Genomic DNA, 21240 nt, shown 5'->3' on the forward strand with positions numbered 1-21240 from the left:
CTTCAAGTGAAGTAGTTGGAAGAGGTGAGAAAAAGGTACAGACAGAAAACACCATTCCACTCACAATTCTGCATAGAGCATAAAAAACAAATCAGGACTTTTAGATAGGCTAGTTATGAAAATGTGGCATAATGATATGCTAAGATATTTCTTTTTTTTTTTTTTTTTTTTTTTTTTGAGACGGAGTCTCGCTCTGTCGCCCAGACTGGAGTGCAGTGGCCGGATCTCAGCTCACTGCAAGCTCCGCCTCCCAGGTTCACGCCATTCTCCTGCCTCAGCCTCCCGAGTAGCTGGGACCACAGGCGCCTGCCACCTCGCCCGGCTAGTTTTTTGTATTTTTAGTAGAGACGGGGTTTCACCGTGTTAGCCAGGATGGTCTCGATCTCCTGACCTCGTGATCCGCCCGTCTCGGCCTCCCAAAGTGCTGGGATTACAGGCTTGAGCCACCGCGCCCGGCCAATGATATGCTAAGATATTTCTAAACATTTTAAAGATCATAAATCTACTGGATAGGATAGCAAAAACAATTCTCTATCAAACTATTTTCTAGCCGGGCACAATGGCTCACGCCTGTAATCCCAGCACTTTAGGAAGCCAAGGTGGGCACATCACTTGAGGTCAGGAGTTTGAGACCAGCCTGGCCAACATGGCAAAACCCCATTTCTACTAAAAATACAGAAAATCAGCTGGGCGTGGTGGCAGGCGCTTGTAAACCCAGCTACTCACAAGGCTGAGGCAGGAGAATCTTTTGAGCCTGAGAGGTGGAGGCTGCAGTGAGCTGAGATCATGCTACAGCACTCAAGCCTGGATGACAGAGTAAGTGAGGCTCCGTTTCAAAAAACAAACAAACAAACAAAAAAAACAAAAAAAACCCAAAACGATTTTCTAGAACAATTTATACAAGGTAGTTATTCTGTGAGTTTCCAGGAATTAGGCTAGAAAGAGAATATTTTTGCTTGTGGTGGTAAGGAATTAAAGTAGTTCAAGTTCTTCCTTCCTGATGATCCCTGAGCACAGAGGGGAAAATATCTATTTTTACTGACTGGAAGTGAGGAGTTTATTTGTGAAAGATAAAATTTCAGTTGTTTCCAACTGTGCATCCTAGAAAAAGCAGTATTACTATACACACTATTTCACAGGAAATTCAAAATACTTTATATCCAATTTCCTGAAGCTCTGTATATAACTAGTAATGGGTATGGAGTCCACAAATTACTGTTATTGACATTTTACTAAAGAAGAATCTGAATGACAAATGAAGGGAAATCTGAACATACATCATCAAGATATGAACACTTTCAGGGCACATTTTTTTTTTTTTTTTTTTTTGAGACGGAGTCTCGCTCTGTCACCCAGGCTGGAGTGCAGTGGCCGGATCTCAGCTCACTGCAAGCTCCGCCTCCCGGGTTTACGCCATTCTCCTGCCTCAGCCTCCCGAGTAGCTGGGACTACAGGCGCCCGCCATCTCGCCCGGCTAGTTTTTTGTATTTTTTTAGTAGAGACGGGGTTTCACCGGGTTAGCCAGGATGGTCTCGATCTCCTGACCTCGTGATCCATAAAGCAGAAGTTACCTTCTCTCAAGTTCCCTTGCTGACTTCTCTTTACACCATGACCTTCCAAAGTTACACAGTTACTTGATCGTTCCCTGCTGACCCTAATTCTCTTCATAGAAAGTTTCTATTTTTATATTACCTCTAAGCACGCAGTCAAGCCCCAAGTGACGTAGGTACAATGTCTCACTTGGAAACTAACTTTTAACAGAAATCATATACACTATAAATGAAGCTCTGTTGGGTAAACAGTCTGCAGGAGAATGTAGATCCATCTGTGCAAACACTCCAGCAGGCATGCTGAGGGTCATACCTTCTCTGAGACAGCAGTGAAGGTCATGGCGTGGGTCATAAGTGACTCACCAAAAGTCAGCCTCTCCGCTTTATTCATGTTCTTCAAGGAGACACCAAACACTAACTCATGGTCATAGCTGTAAAAAGAATGATAGTACAAAATAAAGGGAGTACGATCATAGGGAAAACTGGCTTTTGGTTGTAAAAGGAATTCAGAAGAAACTGAAGGGGCTCAACAGCTCCAAATAAATAAGGCTCTAGCTGTAGCTCTTCAGAAAGAATATGGAACATGCAGAACTTAGTCTCTCAGTGGGAGTCCATTCTCTACGTGTCACAAGAGTATGCGGGGAAAAAAAGGAGATGATTAAACATAAATTCTCCACATCAGAAGCTAACAAGTTTACACTGTCATTGAGGCAAGAAAACTTTAAAAAATAATGAAAAAAGCTTTTGAAGTAACTTCTTAGAAAACTGGTCTCTTTTGAGCTGGTAGAACCAACCAGTTTCTGAATTCATTTAAATCATTGCTGATTAAAATTTAAATAAATAATGCCCAAAATATTGGGGAATATTTTTGCATAAGCACTACACTCACATTGTTAAATACAAAGAAACAAAAGCCAAAATACATGTGAGAGATATCCTTGCGTGTTCTAGTTAGTGTGAGAGACACACTTGGGAGTTGCATCTATCTGCTTCAAAAATTTTTTAAACCTCATTAATTCTCTTTTTAGCAGATTTCTCTGACTATCAAGATATTTACTCAACTTCCTACAAGTAACAACTACTTAAAAGTAACCCTAAAATGGAGAATGGTGAACTGTCAAGGAATCCTATATGATTTAGTTTGCAAATTAACCTTCATTGTCATAAATGACCAGGAGGAATGCTTTAAAGTATGCATGCAAATTAGTCCCACTTGTCACAAAGACAAAATACAAAGCCACTAAAGTAACACAGCAAATGGGAGCCTTGCAAAATCTTTCATTACATTCCCAAATGTACTGAACACATTTACACAGTAGTCAATTATTTTTTTAAAGTGTCTTTCTCATAGAAGATGGCTTTTTAGGAACACTCAACGATTTCTACTCAGAAAGTATTGTGATCTTGATGTCTTGGGTTAGAGTATTTAAGTATGTGGAGCTTCTGCTATGAATCCTCAAACTCTACAGGATGCAAAGGAAGAGACTCGCCCTTAGGCCAACTTTCATCTTTGGATGAACCTCGGCAGAGTCATTTTGTACCAAGAGCACACTCTAACAGCAACAACCCACAAATGACTTTCTATTTTAAATTTCCTGCACTCACAGATTCATGTCACTGAGGCCCAGCTTGCCATTGAAGTGTTTTCCAACATCACAGCCAAACCACACAGCCTAGAAACAGAAGAGAGAGGAAGAAAATCAACATAAACCCCACCTTCCTATTATACCAAAGAAGTAAAAGATGTTTTAACCCCAATGTGCAAAATACAAAAACAATACCAACCTCTCCATCTTTGATGGAGGCAGCAACCATCTTTTTCAGGAAGTCAATGGGCTGGTTGTTGTATAGAGTTTTTCTCCCTCCAACCATATTGCTTAAGTATTCCACCGTGTAAAGTTTGTTGTACTTGTGCTGGGGCCTAGGGTCATTCACTAAACAAATCTATCAAGAGCAAAAACATATTGATTAGGGCACAAAACCAGGAATGTCAAACAACACACAGCTCTCCTCTAGGTTCATGTTTGCATCAAGCTCATCATCTCTGCCTACAAGCTAAGTACTATAGCCACATTGTTAAGTAACAAAGAAACAAAAAGTGGCAAAATACATGTGAGAGAGGCCCTTGCTTATTCTAATTTGTGTAAGAGACACACTTAGGAGACGCATCTACCTGTTTTTCCTACTAGCAAGAACTGCTCCAAAAGCAAAAATTTTTTTTTTTGAGACAGAGTCTCACTCTGTCACCCAGGCTGGAGTGCTGTGGCACCATCTCGGCTCAATGCAACCTCTGCCTCCTGGGTTCAAGTGATTCTCCCGCTTCAGCCTCCCAAGTAGCTGGGATTACAGACGTGCGCCACCACGCCTTTCTAATTTTTGTATTTTTAGTAGAGGCGGAGTTTCACCATGTTGGCCAGGTTGGTCTCGAACTCCCAAACTCAGGTGATCCACTCACCACAGCCCCCCAGTGTGCTGGGATTACAGGCGTGAGCCACCGCACCCGGCTCTCAAAACTCATTTTGAAAAATTACATGCACTGAGTAAGAAAAACTGGAGAGCTAATCACAAGGCCCCTGTTCTCAAGTTACAAGACAGGCATCTGCTTGGAAGAGGATCAAGAAGCCAATAAAAGGAAGAGGCTCTGATCATCCTGCTAGGCAGATGAGGAAGACCTAAAGGGAACAGGAAAAATGAAGATTGCTCCCTTCAACAAGAGAGTTCCCCAAGGGGACCTCAGTGCAAAAGTGCTCTGACTCCATGATAAGAAATACCCAATACACTTTCATTGTCTTTGCACTTGAGAATGATTCTGGTCCTAGACAGGGGCGTATGTGTGAATTAAAATCACTGCTGGCTTACAGTTTAAAAAGTCGCTGAAGAGGAACACTGGGGAAAGGCTGATAAATCCTGGCACCACCAACTTCATTAGCTACATAAAATACTTCCAAGGAAGTGGGGAAAAATGTTTGCTGTCTAGTTTGATACTCATGCATGCTAACCAAGAGTCTTACACCATTCCCTGTGATTAACAGCCATTTGAAAGTAAACAGCCAGTGACTACCAGTGCCATTCACCAACCTTATCTTCCATATTGAAGAGTGGCTTGACATGCTCCCTGTAAAACTCCAAGGGTGTTATGGGGCCAATCTTCTGATAATTTTTATCTTTGTCTCGATACTCCCAGGTGAATGTCTCTGGTGGATTACCCAAACAGATGCACACCACTCGGAATATCTGGAAGAGAGGAGGAGGAAAGGTGAGAAATGGCCCGGGGGAAATGTTATTTTTTTCACCTCTTCTTTTTCCTTAAGCTTAGGAAACACAAGAAGTTAGTGACTAAATTCAAGCTAAAAATTTCACAAGAAATCTAATACTGCGTCAAAAATTGGAAAGCTGATGTCTGAGATTCGGTACCAGTCAACTTATGAGTTCTCAAATAAACACTGTGAACAATGCAATTCTGAAATGTTAACATTTAGTGCTTAGTACTTGTCCTGAAAATTAAAACTTCCTTAGCCAAGAATCTGCCTACCATTGATACCCAGCAAGATCTGAGTTGCTGCTCTGCTGATTATTTTTCAAGTAACAAATAATGACAAATTTTATAAATGGATTTCCTTCCCTTTATACATTGATGTTTTCCTTATTACAACAGGAGTCTCTACTCATAGGAAAGTAACTAATCTTTCAGCTGCAGTTGGATGACAATGCCTATTAAAAGTATTAGAAGAGGAGGGCTAGGTGCGGTGGTTCATGCCTGTAATCCCAGCACTTTGGGAGGCTGAGGTTGGAGGATCGCTTGAACCGAGGAGTTCAAGACCAGTCTGGACAACGTAGTGAAACCCTATCTTAAAAAAGAAAAAAATCAGCTGGACGCGGTGGCTCATGCCTGTAGTCCCAGCTGCTCAGGAAGCTGAAGTAGGAGGATCGCTTGAGCCCAGGAGGCAGAGGCTTCAGTGAGCCATGATCGTGCCACTACACTCTAGCCTGGGTGACAGAACAATACCCTATCTCAAAAAATACAAAAATTAGGGGCACATGTTCTCAGGATCTCCTGAGGGCTGAGTCATGGTTTAAAAAAAAAAAGTACAAACATTAGCCAGGCGTGGTAGCCTGAGCCTGTGGTCACAACTACTCAGGAGGCTGAGGTGGGGTGACCACTTGAGTCCAGAAGGCAGAGGTTGCAGTGAGTTGAGATCACACCACTGCACTCCAGCCTGAGTGACAGAGTGAGGACCCTGTCTCAAAAATAAAAAGAAGAGGAGTAACTTTTAGTAATAAGGTATAATTTTCTGGGTTGTGAGACAACATATTTTCTAATGATGTCACAACACCCTCAAGTTAACATCATTATAATCCAAGGATATATTTTATATTTTTTTCATTTTATAGAAATGCAAAAATAAGGCTGGGTGCAGTGGCTCACGCCTGTAATCCCAGCCCTTTGGGAGGCTGAGGCAGGTGGATCATGAGGTCAGGAGTTCGAGACCAGCCTGGCCAACATGTTGAAACCCCCGTCTCTACTAAAGATACAAAAAAAAAAAAAAAAACCAAACTAGCTGGGTATGGTGGCATGCGCCTATAATCCCAGCTACTCGGGAGGCTGAGGCAGGAGAATTGCTTGAACCCAGGAGGGAGAGGTTGCAGTGAGCTGAGATCATGCCATTGCACTCCAGCCTGGGTGACAGGCAAGACTCTATCTCAAAAAAAAAGGCAATGCAAAAATAGAAAAAGAGATACACCCCGCACGAGGACAGAATAAAAGTATTTCATCTTCTGTATCAAATGCCCTTCTTTTTAAAAACATAACACTATGATCTGTCTCTCCCTTTTGCACCCACAGTCACCACCCTGATCCAATCATCTACTACCTGCATTATTTATGTCACACATTTGTATCTGCTATCACATTCAAGAGAAACAGATTTTATATTTACCAAGTGTGCCTATTTTGTGCTAGATACTATGTATTTGCTAGGTCCACTTCATTCTCGTAATACCCTCTCAAGGTATATTTCCCTCCACTTCCGCTTCACCTTGTTTTTTCTTCTTTTTCTTCTTCTTTTTTTTTTAATCAGAGATTGAGACACAAAGAAACCAAATAATTTACTTAAAGTCACACAGCCAGCAAGTGGAAAACCACAATCTAAACTGAAGTCACATGCTGTCAACGACAACAACAACAAAGTACTGCTCCTTGGCTACAGGATTTAAAAAGGGAAGATGTACTGACCGTCTACTTTGCTGTACTATCTTTCATTACCATATCTCTTAAGCCTCTCAACAAAGATGGTGGATATTATCCCCCTTTTACAGATAAGGAAATCCAGGTTCAGGGAAATAAATCACTTTCCTGAAGTCATAGAGCCAGTAAATGGCAGTATCAGGATTTGAACTTAGGGCTGACTTTAATATGCTGTTTCCAAAGTCCATCTATTTGCCATTTACTGTAACTTTCTAGTTTTCATACAACTTGTCTCTCATAAAAGATTATACACTTCTTAAAGATAAGAACCAGATCATGGATATTTCGTGTCCTTTATAGCATCTAGCAATGCTGGCGACATGACATAGATATACCAGCTGATCTGAACATTGGTCCATTCTCCATATCACCACAGGAGAATTTTAAAAGGACTACTTTTCTCAACTCACGTCCCTGTTGAGGATCCAATGTTTCCTTATTACCTCCCACAACAAATCCAAACTCCGTGACCTAATTCTTTTTTCTTACTTTTTAACTTAGGCATAACATATGTTAAGTGTGTAAAACACACTAACAATTTGTTTTTTAAAAACATACCTATATACTCATGTAACCATCATTCACATCAATATACATAACATTTCCAGGCTCTGGAGGTTCTCTGTTCCCTTTGCTGTTAAGTAACCCACAACTTCCACCAGATCACCACTATTTTTACTTTATAACCATTGATTAGTTTTGCCTGTCCTTTAACTTCGTATAAAAGTATTCATAGAACGTATCTTTTGTGTCTTGCTTCCTTTGGCTGACATAATGTCTGTGAGATTCACATACATTGCTGTGTATGTGAGCAATCTGTTCTTCACTGCTCTGATTCTATCTTAACAGAAGCAAGTTAACTTAGAGAAGAAGTTATGCTTGCCTGTTATTTTGTTTTGTTCTGTTTTCCAAGATAGAACCTTCCTTTATTAAGATTTACTGTGTGTGTTATGAGCCTGAACATCTGGTCATTAAACCATCTCTCTTTTAACATTATATCCTCCGCAAGTTGGTTTCTACCACAGAAAGGAGGCAGAGTATCACATAAGCAACTGCAATTGAGTTACTCTAGCCAAGGATTAATGAGCTCTGTTTGGGATTCACAGTCATTTTGCATTTGCTTAGCGCCAAGACTACAAATGACAACTTTAGGCATCTGTCATTATGAAGAAGACATTGCCACTTACGGTAACTATGGTCAACTCAATGGCAATGAAGGTGTACGGTCAGAACATACTTAGATTACAAAGGTTTTAAAGACCTAAATGATATGTATTTTCAACTAGTAACTATTGTTACATGTGTATCTACATGTAGTAGTGGAATCATTTCGATCAATTCTCAGTTATCCAAGGGTGGTAAATTCAGGTCAGCCAGGCTCTGGCCAAAAAAGGAGACGCAAGGCCAGGCCCAATTAAGATGAAGATAACTAAGTGAATTTGTGTTTACTTTTAAACATATTCTAAAGATAAATACAAATGTTTTACACTATAATTTGCAAAATACCTTATTATGTACTTGACTTCCTATTTAAAGTAAAAAGGGTTAAATTCTTCCTTCTCCCAAATATATTAGAGGAAATCTGCATTTCTGCTATCTAAATGAATTCTACAGTGAGTCCTTTTGTAAGACAATACTTATGCCCTTCACATATATTTTATAAATCTGAATTTTAATAGATATAATTAAGGCATAAGTAAGGATAAGGGTGATATTTCTTTCTTTTAGATTTTAGTAAAACTTTGTAACTTGAGATACGTTGCATTGCTTTATACTATTTGTTTACCATGACTATAAATTATCCAAAGTCATTAATACTTAAGTCAGTCTGTAACACTTTGTAAGGAGTATCTGACTCTGAGCCAAACAACACTAGTTAATTAAATAAGCTTTCATTAAAAAAAAAATGCTCTGAAGAATAATTTCCATGGTCTCTGATACTAGATTTTTTTGATAAGAGACTCTGTAGTTCTGAAATAACATTCCCTGGGCAGTGAGCTTTAGATATCCAAGTCTGCTCTCTGGTGGGCAACACTGGAGTGTCACCTGCTTCTCACAAGATCTATTTGGCATTCAGCACAAAAAAAGATACTGGACATTGAACACAAGAGATTATATTGAATTGAATAAAATAAGAGTACAACCACATCCCTCAGAATATAATTACACATTAAATTAATATTAAAACCAACAATTAGCCCATTTAGGGAAATGTATTTGTGTCTTTAATTGAAATTGCTCACTTCCCATCCCAGTACTTCACATCTTTTCTCCTTTACTTTTCTCCATTGCACTTATCTTCTGACATATTACATGTCTTATACACTTGCCTTTCCCTACTAGAACATCAACTACACAAAGGTAGGTATTCTTTTCCGCGTTGTTCACTGTTCAATCTCCAATGCCTAGAATAGTGTCAGGTACATATATTAAGAAACATTTACTGAACACATGACTCCTTTTTTGTAGGGGGGAGCGGGGGACAAAGCCGCACTCTGTCACCCAGGCTGGAATGTGGTGGCATGATCTTGGCTCGCTGCAACCTCTGCCTCCCAGGTTCAAGCGTTTCTCAGGCCTCAGCCTCCCAAGTAGCAGGGATTACATGCATGCGCCACCCACCATGCCTGGCTAATTTTTTGTATTTTCAGTAGAGACAAGGTTTCGCCACGTTGGCCAGGCCAACGAGATCCACCTGCCTCCCAGAGTGCTGGGATTATAGGCGTGAGTCACCACGTCCAGCCCCATATCCAGCCCCGAGCACTTTTGTCATTTCAAACCAAATTTAGAACCAAACTGATAAAGGGTGTGGACTTGGAATATGGGCTTTCCAAAATGCTGGAAAGCTGAAGGCAAAGATATACATGGCTCAATGACACCTGGCAACAGATTCTGCTCTTCCTCAACTCCTTAAACGAATAATGATGTGATCCTATTAATTCTGAATCTGGTTTAAAAAGAACAGAAGCACCAATGTTTCTAATTATTCCCTTAAAAATAGATTACTGAGAAAGGTCCCCTAAAATTGTGATATGAGTCCCAGAGTATAAAGGACAGCCTGCCCAAAACTGAGCTAAATTTTTTGATTGATGGAGACCCTTCGCTTATACCCTGGGGGCAGGTGTATGTCAAGGGAAGCTATGCTGAGTGCATCTGTACTTGTCTCTTGGGGCCATTTGTCTTCTGATTAAGATTTTGTATCTTCAGCTAATTAAATAGGGAACTTAAACTAACCTACAACAATGTGGATTATATATAGTCCCTTTCTAGCAACCTATAACTGGAAAAACTGCAGCTGGTGCCAGAAAGGTCCAAGTCCTATTTCCAGTTCAAATATATTTCATAAGAAGGTGAATTATAAAGAAGGGTCTTTCCTCTCAAGTCTCATTTTATAAAGGAGCTCTATTGTAACTGATCTCTAAAAATATTTTCATGCCAGATGCAGTGGCTCATGCCTGTAATCCCAGCATGTTGGGAGGCTGAGGTGGGAGGATAACTTGAGCCTGGGAGGCTGCAGTGGGCTGTGATCGTAACACTGCACTCCAGCCTGGGCAACAGAGCAAGACATTATCTCAAAAAAATAAAAAAATAAATCTCTCTAATGGAGAGATCTGTTTATTTTAAATGACTTGCTGAAGTACAACACGGTAAAAGAAGCAGAATCAGGAGAGAAAGGTAAAAGAATAAGACATGAAATAAGGGGAAAGAGTGTAGATCCCAATTTAAAGACAAATGATACAGGACTTAGTTAATTCCCATACCCATGACAGACATCAAATGAGAGGAAGAAGGAAAGATGCAGCAGTTGAGAGTCAGGCATAAATCTTAGAAGCCTGAGAACCTGAAACAGTTTTTTAAGGCAGCTACAGGCAGACACATAAAGGAGGAGAGGTTAGAATAGTAAGGTAATTCGAAGATGACAACCAAACTACTTGAAAGACAGCAAAATTTCATGTAATTCTTCTGCTCAAAAATCTTCCTGACTTCTCATTGCCTATTGAATCGGGGCAAACTCTCATGCTAGTACCCTAAGTTCTTATTATCTATGTCTAATTTTACCTTTCCACTGTTAAGGCTAAAAGATTTCAGTGCTTGAAACCACCGCAGAAGAGACAGAATCTTAAGTCTTCATTTGTATTTGCAATACTGGGTTGTTGAGAAAGTAGTACAGTAAAGTCTAAAGCACTGTAAAAATATTAGTTACTTCTATTATATAAAATGCAAAGCCCTACAATCACTTACCCCAACTGATTTTTTAAGAGACAGGGTGTCACTCTGTCGCCCAGACTGGAGTGCAGTGGTGCAATCATAGCTCACTGCACTCACTGCAACCTTGAACTCCTGGGCTCAAGTGATCCTCTCGCCTCAGCCTACCATGTAGCTAAGATTACAGGCACGCACCAACACATCCAGCTAATTTTTTCATTTTTTTGTAGAGATGAGGTCTCTCTGTGTTGGCCAAGCTGGTCTCAAGTTCCTGTGCTCAAGTGATCCTCCTGCCTTGGCCTCCCAAGGCACTGGGATTATAGACATGAGCCACTGTGCACAGCCTACCCCAGCTTATTTTAGTTTTACTGATGGAGAAAATAGTCTCAAGGGTAAAACAACCTATTGATCAAAGAATAGAATGGTCACGAGAACACTAAAGCAGTCACAGAAAACAGCTCAACTCTGAAAAAGGTTCAGTGCCGTGGGTCAATGAGCCAGTTATAGGAGACAAGGAGTAAGGAACCTACCTTAGTGACTATTAATTCACAGAAGAAGAGGAGAAGGGAGGACAGCTCTCTACTACTTTCTGGTAGGGAATGAAAGAAGGGTAAAGATCTGTTTTTTTTTTTTTAAAGTAAAACACCTAAGCTTGCAAAAGCAGGCAAAAAAGCAGATGCCTTCTGGAGGCATTAAATATGTTTTTGGGCACAGAAAGACATAAAAAGGTACACTTTAAAAGTATAGGCACTTCTGTGATGTTAAAGGGAATGAACTCATATAGATGATAATAGTTAAATGATCGAGATTACTTCTAGAGGTGTTTACATCAAAGAAAGAAACAGAAATGTGGACTATCTGGCCCCACCCCACACCTACTGAATCAATCTGCATCTTAACAAGATCCCAAGGTGATTCATGTGCACAGTAAAGTCTGATGGCACTACTTTAGACCACATCTACTCTCTCTTCCAAAACCTTGCTTCTTCAATTATTATTTCTCTCATTCACACCTGCTATCCTTTTCTACACATTGGTTCCCTCACACTGCCCTAATTGCCAAAAAGCCTTCTTTCCTATCTGTAAGTCCACCCTTCAAGATCCCAGGACGTTATCCCAGTACTTTTCCTCGTCCTCCACATCCAATTCATCAGCAAGTCCTGACAGCTTCACTTCCAAAATATATCCTGAAAAATTTTTTGTTTCTGAGATGGAGTCTCGCTCTGTCATTCAAGCTGGAGTGCAGTGGTGACAATCATAGCTCACTGCAGCCTGGAACTCCTGGGCACAAGTGATCCTCCCACCTCAGTCTCCTTCTAGCATATGCCACCACATCTGAACATTTTATGTATTTGATGTTAAAAGTATATTTTTTAATCAAAGATGTCTTTAAAATAAAAATACAGATAACTAGGTTCTGTTCTCAGGGAAACTGACTTTGTGGGTCTGGGACAAGTTAGGCCTATATATTGTTTTTAATAGCTGAGAGCCACTGCTATAGAATTTCCTAAGTCAACCATAATGGCTTCTTTTCCCTTTTTGTGGCACCAACAAATATTGTTTTTGGTCTTTGATTGACTGATTGATTGATTTTAGAAATGAGGTCTCACTGTGTTGTCCAGGTAGCACCTGAACTCCTGGGCATGTGGACTCAAGTGATCTGCCTTAGCCTCCCAAGTAGCTGGCACTACAAGTGTTACAAAACAAAAAAGAGAATTATTTTTGTTACAAAACAAAAAATTTACAAGTGTTACCACCATGCCTGGCTATGTTTTGCTTTTTAACAGACAAAGTTTTTTGTTTTGTTTTGTTTTTGAGACAGAGCCTTGCTCTGGCACCCAGGCTGGAGTGCAGTGGTACAATCTTGGTCTCTGCCACATGCGGGGTTCCAGTGATTCTCGTGTCTCAGCTGCCCAAGCAGCTGGCATTACAGGCATGCACCACCACGCCCAGGTATTTTTTCCGTATTTTAGTAGAGACGGGGTTTTGCCATGTTGGCCAGGCTGTTCTTGAACTCCTGGCCTCAAGTGATCCACCTGCCTCGACCTCCCAAAGTGCTGGGATTATAGGCATGAGCCACTGCGCCCAACTGAGAATACATTAATAATCTTAAGGGGATCTGCAGGTTAAAAAAATGGATACTGAGATAACATTGCAATACAGGTAACCACACATCTCCAAAACAAACCTGCCTTGCCTGTCATCTCAACAAGCAGTCTACACCTCACTTCTCAGTAAGAATGCCTTTAGCATAAACGCATTTTATTCAAAGCTATCTGAGCTTCATGGTTGTTGATTAAGTCATCATTTTGACTTGCCTACAAGGTTACACAAATCATAGGTACTAATTTGTGGCTTTAAAACTGCAGCTAGATTCTTCATTACCAAAGAGTCAGGTTCAATGAAAAGAAGTCATCTGGGGGATTGTAAAAATTTTAAAACCTTATATACAGGGCCACGCATGGTGGCTCACACTTTATAATACATGCAATCTTTGGGAGGCTGAGGTGGGAGGATTGCTTGAGCCCAGGTGGTGTAGATAGGCCTGGGAAACATAGTGAGACTGAATCTCTACACAATTTTTTAAATAAATGAGCTGGGCATGGTGGCATGCACCTGTAGTCCCAGCTACCTGGGTGGCTGAAGCAGCACTTGAGCCCAGGAGTTGAAGGTAATAGTAAGCTATGACTGCGCCTCTGCACTCCAGCCTGGGCAACAAAGTGAGCTCTGTCTCTAAGGGGGAAAAACCCTTACACACAGAATTCTGTAGTAAATAGTTTAGGCAGAATCATTAAGTAAATAATCCTATAAAATACTCATACTCAGGACTTGGTAAAGTTGGATGTTACTATTTCTCAGAGGCAGGAGTAGGGGGAGGAAAAAAACATGTGAAACATATCTGCCCTAATTCTTATCAGCCAATTACCATGCTCTACAAATGATGAGGACATCAATCTTAGACACATCATTAGTTCAAAGATCATTAAAGCAAACATCAAAGGCCAAAAGGATGCTTATGATCTACAGCAAGTATTATCTAGGCCCTTTTCCATAACTGTTTGCAGAACCTTCATTCCTACTATGTCCCCATCTTTTTTTTTTTTTTTTTTTTTTTTTGAGATGGAGTCTCATTCTGTTGCCAGGCTGGAATGCAGTGGCATGATCTCGGCTCACTGCAATCTCTACCTCCTCGGTTCAAGTGATTCCCGCCTCAATCTCCCAAGTAGCTGGGACTACAGGCGCACACCACCACAACTGGCTAATTTTTTGTATTTTAGTAGAGACAGGGTTTCACCATATTGGCCAGGATAGTCTTGATCTCCTGACCCTGTGATCCGCCTGCCTCAGTCTCCCAAAGTGCTGAGATTGCAAGTGTGAGCCACTGTGCCTGGCCCCCACCATCTTAATCTAACCCTAAATAAAGGCAAATTATGTAGCAGATATAGCCTTTGCAAGACAGATTCCCCAAAAATCCAATAAGGAAAATATTTCAGATCCTGAACTGAATCTCAGACAGGTTTACCTAGGATCACAGATTGTTAAGTAAAAGAGTCAGAATTTAAACCCATGTATGTCTGACTCCAAAGTCTATTTTTTTCCTACTATACTAAGATGCCTCTCTTCCATAAGAATTTAAGAGATAAAAATGAGATTATTTAAATGCATTTGGTAAATGAAATTTCTGCATTCATCCACTCAACAAATATTTAAGAAACAGCTATTGTGTCAAGCACTAAGCTAGATATGTTAAACATGAACGGAGTCTTTAGAGCTTAAGGAACTTGTCCCAGGATATATGGCTATTAAGTAATGAGAAGACTAGAACTCAGATAGCCTGACTTCAGAGATTACACCCTCCACTACTCCACTATGCTGTGTCTCTAAAATTTAAAGGAAAACAGGAGTGAAGCATTAGTGTTTTTCATTGCAGTGAAAAAAGTAGGCCATTTTAACTCCATACAGTCTTGAAACGAAGCCTAACTAAGGGCCCACTGGCTGACAAACGGATACATTTATTCTTTCCTCAAACCAATTTCAGTTTTATGCTTATTCATTCTGGACATGGATAGTATTAATAATAAAGATTCTTAACTGTCTTGATCATAAATAATATTACCATCACATATTTTACTGCTTTTTACATTTTCCAAAATGTTTTTACATATATTATTTTAACAAATATAACCATCAATAGCTCCCTGTCTTTATTTCTACAGAAAGAAGCCAAATGTTCTGGCATCTATCCAACATCCCTCACATCTCTGCCTTTCTAGCTTAATTCACTATCCATCATACTGACAAAAGTTATGTTTCAGCCACACGATTCCCTGAAGGTTCTATCTTTGTTCATGGCACTGTTCATACAATTCCTTTTACCTAGAATGGTCTTGTTATCTACCTGGTAAATTCTGACTACTCTTTCAAGAGCTATCTTCCCTATGAAACCTTCAGCTCACTGAGCTAGTTACTTCCTCCTCTATGACCACCAAATCAGTTTTACACATCTAGCACAGGATTTATTCTAATTATAGATGTGTTTTTCCCAAGAGACTGAGCTCTTTTTTTCGTCTCTACTAAAAAAATACAAAAAACTAGCCGGGCGTGGTGGCGGCGCCTGTAGTCCCAGCTACTCGGGAGGCTGAGGCAGGAGAATGGCGTAAACCCAGGAGGCGGAGCTTGCAGTGAGCTGAGATCAGGCCACTGCACTCCAGCCTGGGCGACAGAGCCAGACTCCGTCTCAAAAAAAAAAAAAAAAAAAAAAAGGCAGTGACTATGTCTTTCTCATCTGTTTCCTCAGTGCCAAACTCATAGAAGGTATTTAGTATTTATGAAATGATAAAAGAATGATTATACAGACCACTAAACTAGGCATTAGAAAACCTAAGTCCAAGTCCTATACTAAAAGGCAAAGTAAGTTTTAATCTCAGTTTTTTCAGTGTAAAATAAGTAATTTTCAATTCAATTAAACGTTCGTTGCCATGACTAAAGCTTCCTAATCATTAGTTTAACAGATGGGAATATTCTGAGAGTTCTTTAGCAGGGTCACAAAAAAATCCAAATTTTGTTACTACCTCCTCCATCATGACATCCTGTGTGGCTGAGATTTCTCCTTTGGTTGCTCCACTGTGTACCAGGTTCCGTAGTCGTATACAGAATTCTCTCATCTACGACAGAAACTTATTTAGCACTCCAATAGTTACCCAAATTCAATCATAAATGAGTCTCATAGACCAACGCAAGTTCTATTTTGAAGTATAACTCAGGCCAGACCCGTGGCAAAGTTCATAAAGGCAAATGTGTTTTTCTTCAACTTGTCCACTTAAACACATAGCTAAAAATGCTTTCCATAAGGAGCAAAGGCATACATTATTCCTCCAAAATACTAGATGGAACTGCTCCTGCTCTGCAAACATCATATAAAGATGTTTTATGTGTCTGGGCATGGGGAAAACACATGATTACATAATGCCTATCACTCAGAAAAAGCAGGAGACAAGATAATTATGCCACTATGTTACTCTAGTAGATTTTTACTTAGAATTTCAATAGCTGTCCATTTTTCCTTCTCTGCCAACTGACTATGACTATGGTTATGCCAGCCCCCAAAAAAATTTTCATTTTTTCATTTCATTTTTTCACTAAGATAAAGGTGAGTCTGAAATTTAACCACAGTGCTAAAGAAGCTGTTGCTCTCACTTCAAATGGAATCAAATGCCATATTATTAATGATCTTTTAGCCTTTGGATAAAAATCCCCAGCGTGGCCGGGCGCGGTGGCTCAAGCCTGTAATCCCAGCACTTTGGGAGGCGGAGACGGGTGGATCACGAGGTCAGGAGATCGAGACCATCCTGGCTAACACGGTGAAACCCCGTCTCTACTAAATATTACAAAAAACTAGTCGGGCGAGGTGGCGGGCGCCTGTAGTCCCAGCTACTCGGGAGGCTGAGGCAGGAGAATGGCGTGAACCCGGGAGGCGGAGCTTGCAGTGAGCCGAGATCTGGCCACTGCACTCCAGCCTGGGCGACAGAGCAAGACTCCGTCTCAAAAAAAAAAAAAAAAAAAAAATCCCCAGCGTTTCCAGGGTGGAAAATAGCCCACTTCTAATGTTGGGGAGACACACCTATAGTTTATTTTAAAATGTAATCTTTCTCCCAGGGAGATGAAAAATCCAATTTTGGCCTCATGGATTAGGACAGCAGATTCTGGCAACTCCTAGTTCTCAAAAACGAGGCCTGGCTAGAAAAACAGCATCCCTGTAGGAATTGTAATTCTCCTCGGGAAAACTGGTTATGTAGAGAAGACACAATGATTCATTAAGATAATGAAGCAAATAAAAAGCAGTCCAATAACTACAACAAATCTTTAGTGGGTGGATAAACCACATTGATGTGGTCTGGGGAAGTCTCAGAACACAGCACACTCTTTAAGGGAAGCTTGCGAATAGTTCTTTTGGTTTGACTAGCACATAAAGCAGTCCTAGCCCACCTCCACTAGAACCAAGTGAGAGACACAGCATCCTGAGCGCTTGCGGCCAGTATTAATTGGACATGGGACTTTATTTCCTAACTATCCCCCTAAGAAGATATTAACATCAACAGAAATAAAAGTGGAAGTTTTTTAAAAGCAAAAACCCTCTAATATTAATTATTTTTAAAGTTATTATGTAGCTACATTGCTTTTGACAGACATTGACATCAGTAGTTATCTTGTACACAAACGGTATACACTGAAATACCCAGGAACCCCTTCTAAAAAGTAAGTTTTAAGGAAAGTACACTAAACTCAATCCAACCCTGCTTCATATATTGTACCTTGTGATTCAGAATATCATTCATCCTTCTGGTTGCCTCTGTTGTATAAGATTCAGGAAAGCATTTCTTAGGGATAACACCATATTTTTCTAAAAGAAAACAAATTCCAGTGTTAAATAAGGTAAAAGATTAGAAACCCTGGCAAAAATAGTGATTGTTTAAAAAAATAGGCCATATTTTGCTGGCTTAATTCAGAAAATCTTATACTTCATATTATTAAGCAGGGTTTTTTTTTTTTTTTTTTTTAAACAGAGTTTTGCTCTGTCACTCAGACTGGAGTGCTGTGACACAATCCTGGCCCACTGCAGCCTTGAACTCCCAGGCTTGGCCTCCTGAGTAGCACAACTATGGCGCATGATACCATGTGCAGCTAATTTTTTTATTTTCTGTAGAGACAGGGTCCCACTATGTTACCTAGGCTGGTACTGAACTCCTGGGCTTGAGCAATTCTCCTGCCCTTGTCTCCCAAAGTGCTATGATTACATGCCTGAGCCACCTTACTCAGCCTAAGTAGGTTTTTAATGTGCATATTTATCTGTCTATGTTAGAATTAATTCTATTCTTTTTATCTACTATGCTTTGTCACTTCTCAGGCTTTTGGTCAAGATGAAGTGTATCTATCATACTTTTGTGAAGTGCTCAGCATGATATTTCCCCAAAAGATGTTTTGAAGACATTTTAAAACAGCTACAGTTTTCACGTGTTTCCTGATTACATCAATGGAGAAGAAAACAATTTTTTCATGGAAAATTAGTTCTACTTAATACTACCTTTTCTTCTCCAACCCATCCTTCACAGTAGCTTTCTCCTTATTCCTCATTTAAGAAAGGCACTTTATAGGTGAGAATGTGAACTAAAGGTTCTTAGAAATAACGATATATCCTTAATAGAGACCAGTTCTACTCTGTACATAACCACCACAAGAAATGGCCCATGTCTAACTACAGGCTTACTTAATCACGCTGAGTTTCAGTTCCATTAAAGAAAGAACTTTTACCAACAATATTGACAAGCATATCCCATTGGCCACCATCATTTGCAGGGTTCATAAGCAAAAACTGCACCAGCCTCCCATCCTCAGGCTCCTTTCTCTGGGCTGTGTCCACAAAAGCGTTCAAGAAGAAATAACAGCGCTCAACCTAAAGAGTAAAGAAAGTTAAATAAAATTAAAAGAAAAAAGAGTTAGTCATTTTATTGGCATTATCAACAGAATGGGAGTCTTGGAATTACCATGGAATCAACATAATAGTTTTTTGTTTTATTTTTAAAAACATGAACCCTTCGTGAATTTACATGTCATCCTGGTATAGAGGTCATGCTAATCTTTTCTGTATCACTCCAGTTTGGGGTATTTGTGATGCTGAAACAAGAACCATAAGTATTTTTAAACTAAAATTGGTAAATAAACATCAGTATCTGACTTCATCAGAATATGTGAAGTTTCTTATACTTGTATATGTATTCCAATATATTGCGTATATGTGTACAGTGTTTACATTTCAATGCTAAAACAAAACCTGATATCTAACGTCTTTAATCAATAAACATTTAATGAGCACCTATGTAATATATATTTTGTTTATTTATTTATTTTTAGACAGGGTCATGCTCTGTTGCCTAGACTGGAGTGCAGTGGTACAATCTCACTGCAGCCTCAACCTCCTGGGCTCAAGCAATCCTCCTACCTCAGCCTCCCAAGTAGCTGGGGGGACAGGTGTGCACCACCACACCTGGCTAATTTTTGCATTTTTTGTAGAGACAGGGTTTTGCCACGTCCAGACTGGTCTCGAATTCCTGGGCTCAAGTAATCCTCTCACCTCAGCCTCCCAAAGTGCTGGGATTACAAGCATGAGCCACTAAACCAGGCCAGTAATATACATTTTGAAGATTAGGAAATGGAATATGGCCAGGAGTGGTGGCTCACACCTGTAATCCCAGCACTTTGGGAGGCCAAGGCAGGCAGATCACTTGAGGTCAGGAGTTCGAAACCAGTCTGGCCAACATGGTGAAATGCCCTGTCTCTACTAAAAATACAAAAATTAGCTGGGCATGGTGGCATGTGCCTGTGATTCCAGCTACTTGGGAGGTTGAGTTCAGAGGACGACTTGAACCCGGGAGGCAGAGGTTACAGTGAGCTGAGATTGTGCCACAGTCCTCTAGCCCAGGTGGCAGGGTGAGACGGTCTCAAAAAATAAATAAATACATAAATAAATAAACAATGAAATAACATTATTTACTGTTTTTCAGACAAGTACTTGAGAAGGGAAATTAGGTCCTAGAAAAGAACAAATAACCTAAAAAGACGTTAAAAAGGGAGATACACTGAATTGAATATTGAATATAAAATTTAAAATTTTAAATAGACAAGCAAGTAAGATGAGTCAGTAAACTTATCTCATTGCAAAAAATAGCCACCTACCAACCAAAAACAGTTCTTGCCTTTGAAAGAGTCAACTTTTGATACTCTGGAAGTCAGAATAAAAGGTGTCTCACCCATTATGAAAGGGCAGGGTATAAATGGAAAAGCAACAAATGAAGAGGCAGTCTCTACCAAGGCCGAAATCAATACAAAAAGAATCTTGCCAGATCCGTCCCATACCTTGTCCCAAAAAAAGAGGTAAGATTGACTAAACTCAAATTCTTCAATATTTAATTTTTTCATGAATGGAAGCCTCATAACATTCAGACAAGAAAAGATCCAGCATCGCCCTGAAACAAGAAAGCACATCAAGAAATTATGAGGGTTCACATAGACTGCACTGCTCCAACTGTTATTTCCCACCAATGAACTCATCACAAGATCTGGACAATTCAGAAAGAGCAAATCAGCAAAAGCAGAAAAATTAAAAATAAAACAAAACAAGAAAGGTGGTAATTATCATTAGCAATATATATGCAAAGGTTTAATATCTTTAACACAAAAACACTCTTTACATATCAAATAAAGAATCCATTACCTATCACCCAAGAAAATCACATTAGAAAAAGAAACATAGCTAGAAAACTGTGAACAGAGACCACAAATAGATCATTCAGTGGCCAAAAAAGATACAAATGACAAAGAAGCAGTTTTAAAAGTTAATGATAAGATACCTGTTAAGTGGGGAAAGATCATTTCTTATATTTCATTTGGGGAAATAAGCATCATTATCAATCTTGATAGGAATCTAAATAGGTATAAAATACCTGAATGCAATTTGGCAACACCTAGCAAAAGCTTTAAAAAGTCCCTACCCATCCGGCGGTGGCTCATGCCTGTAATCTCAGCACTCTGGGAGGCCGAGGTGGGTGGATCACCTGAGGTCAGGAGTTCGAGACCAGCCTGGCCAACACAGTGAAACCCTGTCTCTATTAAAAATACAAAAATTAGCCGGGCATGGTGGCGAGCACCAGTAATCCCAGCTACTCAGGAGGCTGAGGCAGGAGAATC

The 21240-nt window shown here is 39.9% G+C and overlaps 1 protein-coding gene and 1 non-coding gene across 2 annotated transcripts in view; both read right to left on the bottom strand.

Annotated features, from left to right (window-relative positions):
* Nucleotides 1–21240, bottom strand: part of BLMH (bleomycin hydrolase) — a 46707-nt gene that overhangs the window by 22084 nt on the left and 3383 nt on the right. The window contains exons 3-10 of the mRNA XM_008010936.3: nucleotides 20410–20519; nucleotides 18808–18949; nucleotides 17811–17899; nucleotides 16071–16163; nucleotides 4629–4784; nucleotides 3336–3494; nucleotides 3156–3223; nucleotides 1864–1981 (exon numbers count right to left, since the gene is read on the bottom strand). Coding sequence (XP_008009127.2) covers nucleotides 1864–1981; nucleotides 3156–3223; nucleotides 3336–3494; nucleotides 4629–4784; nucleotides 16071–16163; nucleotides 17811–17899; nucleotides 18808–18949; nucleotides 20410–20519 — 935 coding nt within the window. The remainder of the gene's footprint in view (nucleotides 1–1863; nucleotides 1982–3155; nucleotides 3224–3335; nucleotides 3495–4628; nucleotides 4785–16070; nucleotides 16164–17810; nucleotides 17900–18807; nucleotides 18950–20409; nucleotides 20520–21240) is intronic.
* Nucleotides 19076–19179, bottom strand: LOC119621963 (U6 spliceosomal RNA). Its single transcript, XR_005238596.2, has one exon. It is a non-coding gene; the product is annotated as a U6 spliceosomal RNA (small nuclear RNA).

The sequence above is a fragment of the Chlorocebus sabaeus genome, chromosome 16 (assembly GCF_047675955.1).
Source record: "Chlorocebus sabaeus isolate Y175 chromosome 16, mChlSab1.0.hap1, whole genome shotgun sequence".
NCBI lineage: Eukaryota > Metazoa > Chordata > Mammalia > Primates > Cercopithecidae > Chlorocebus > Chlorocebus sabaeus.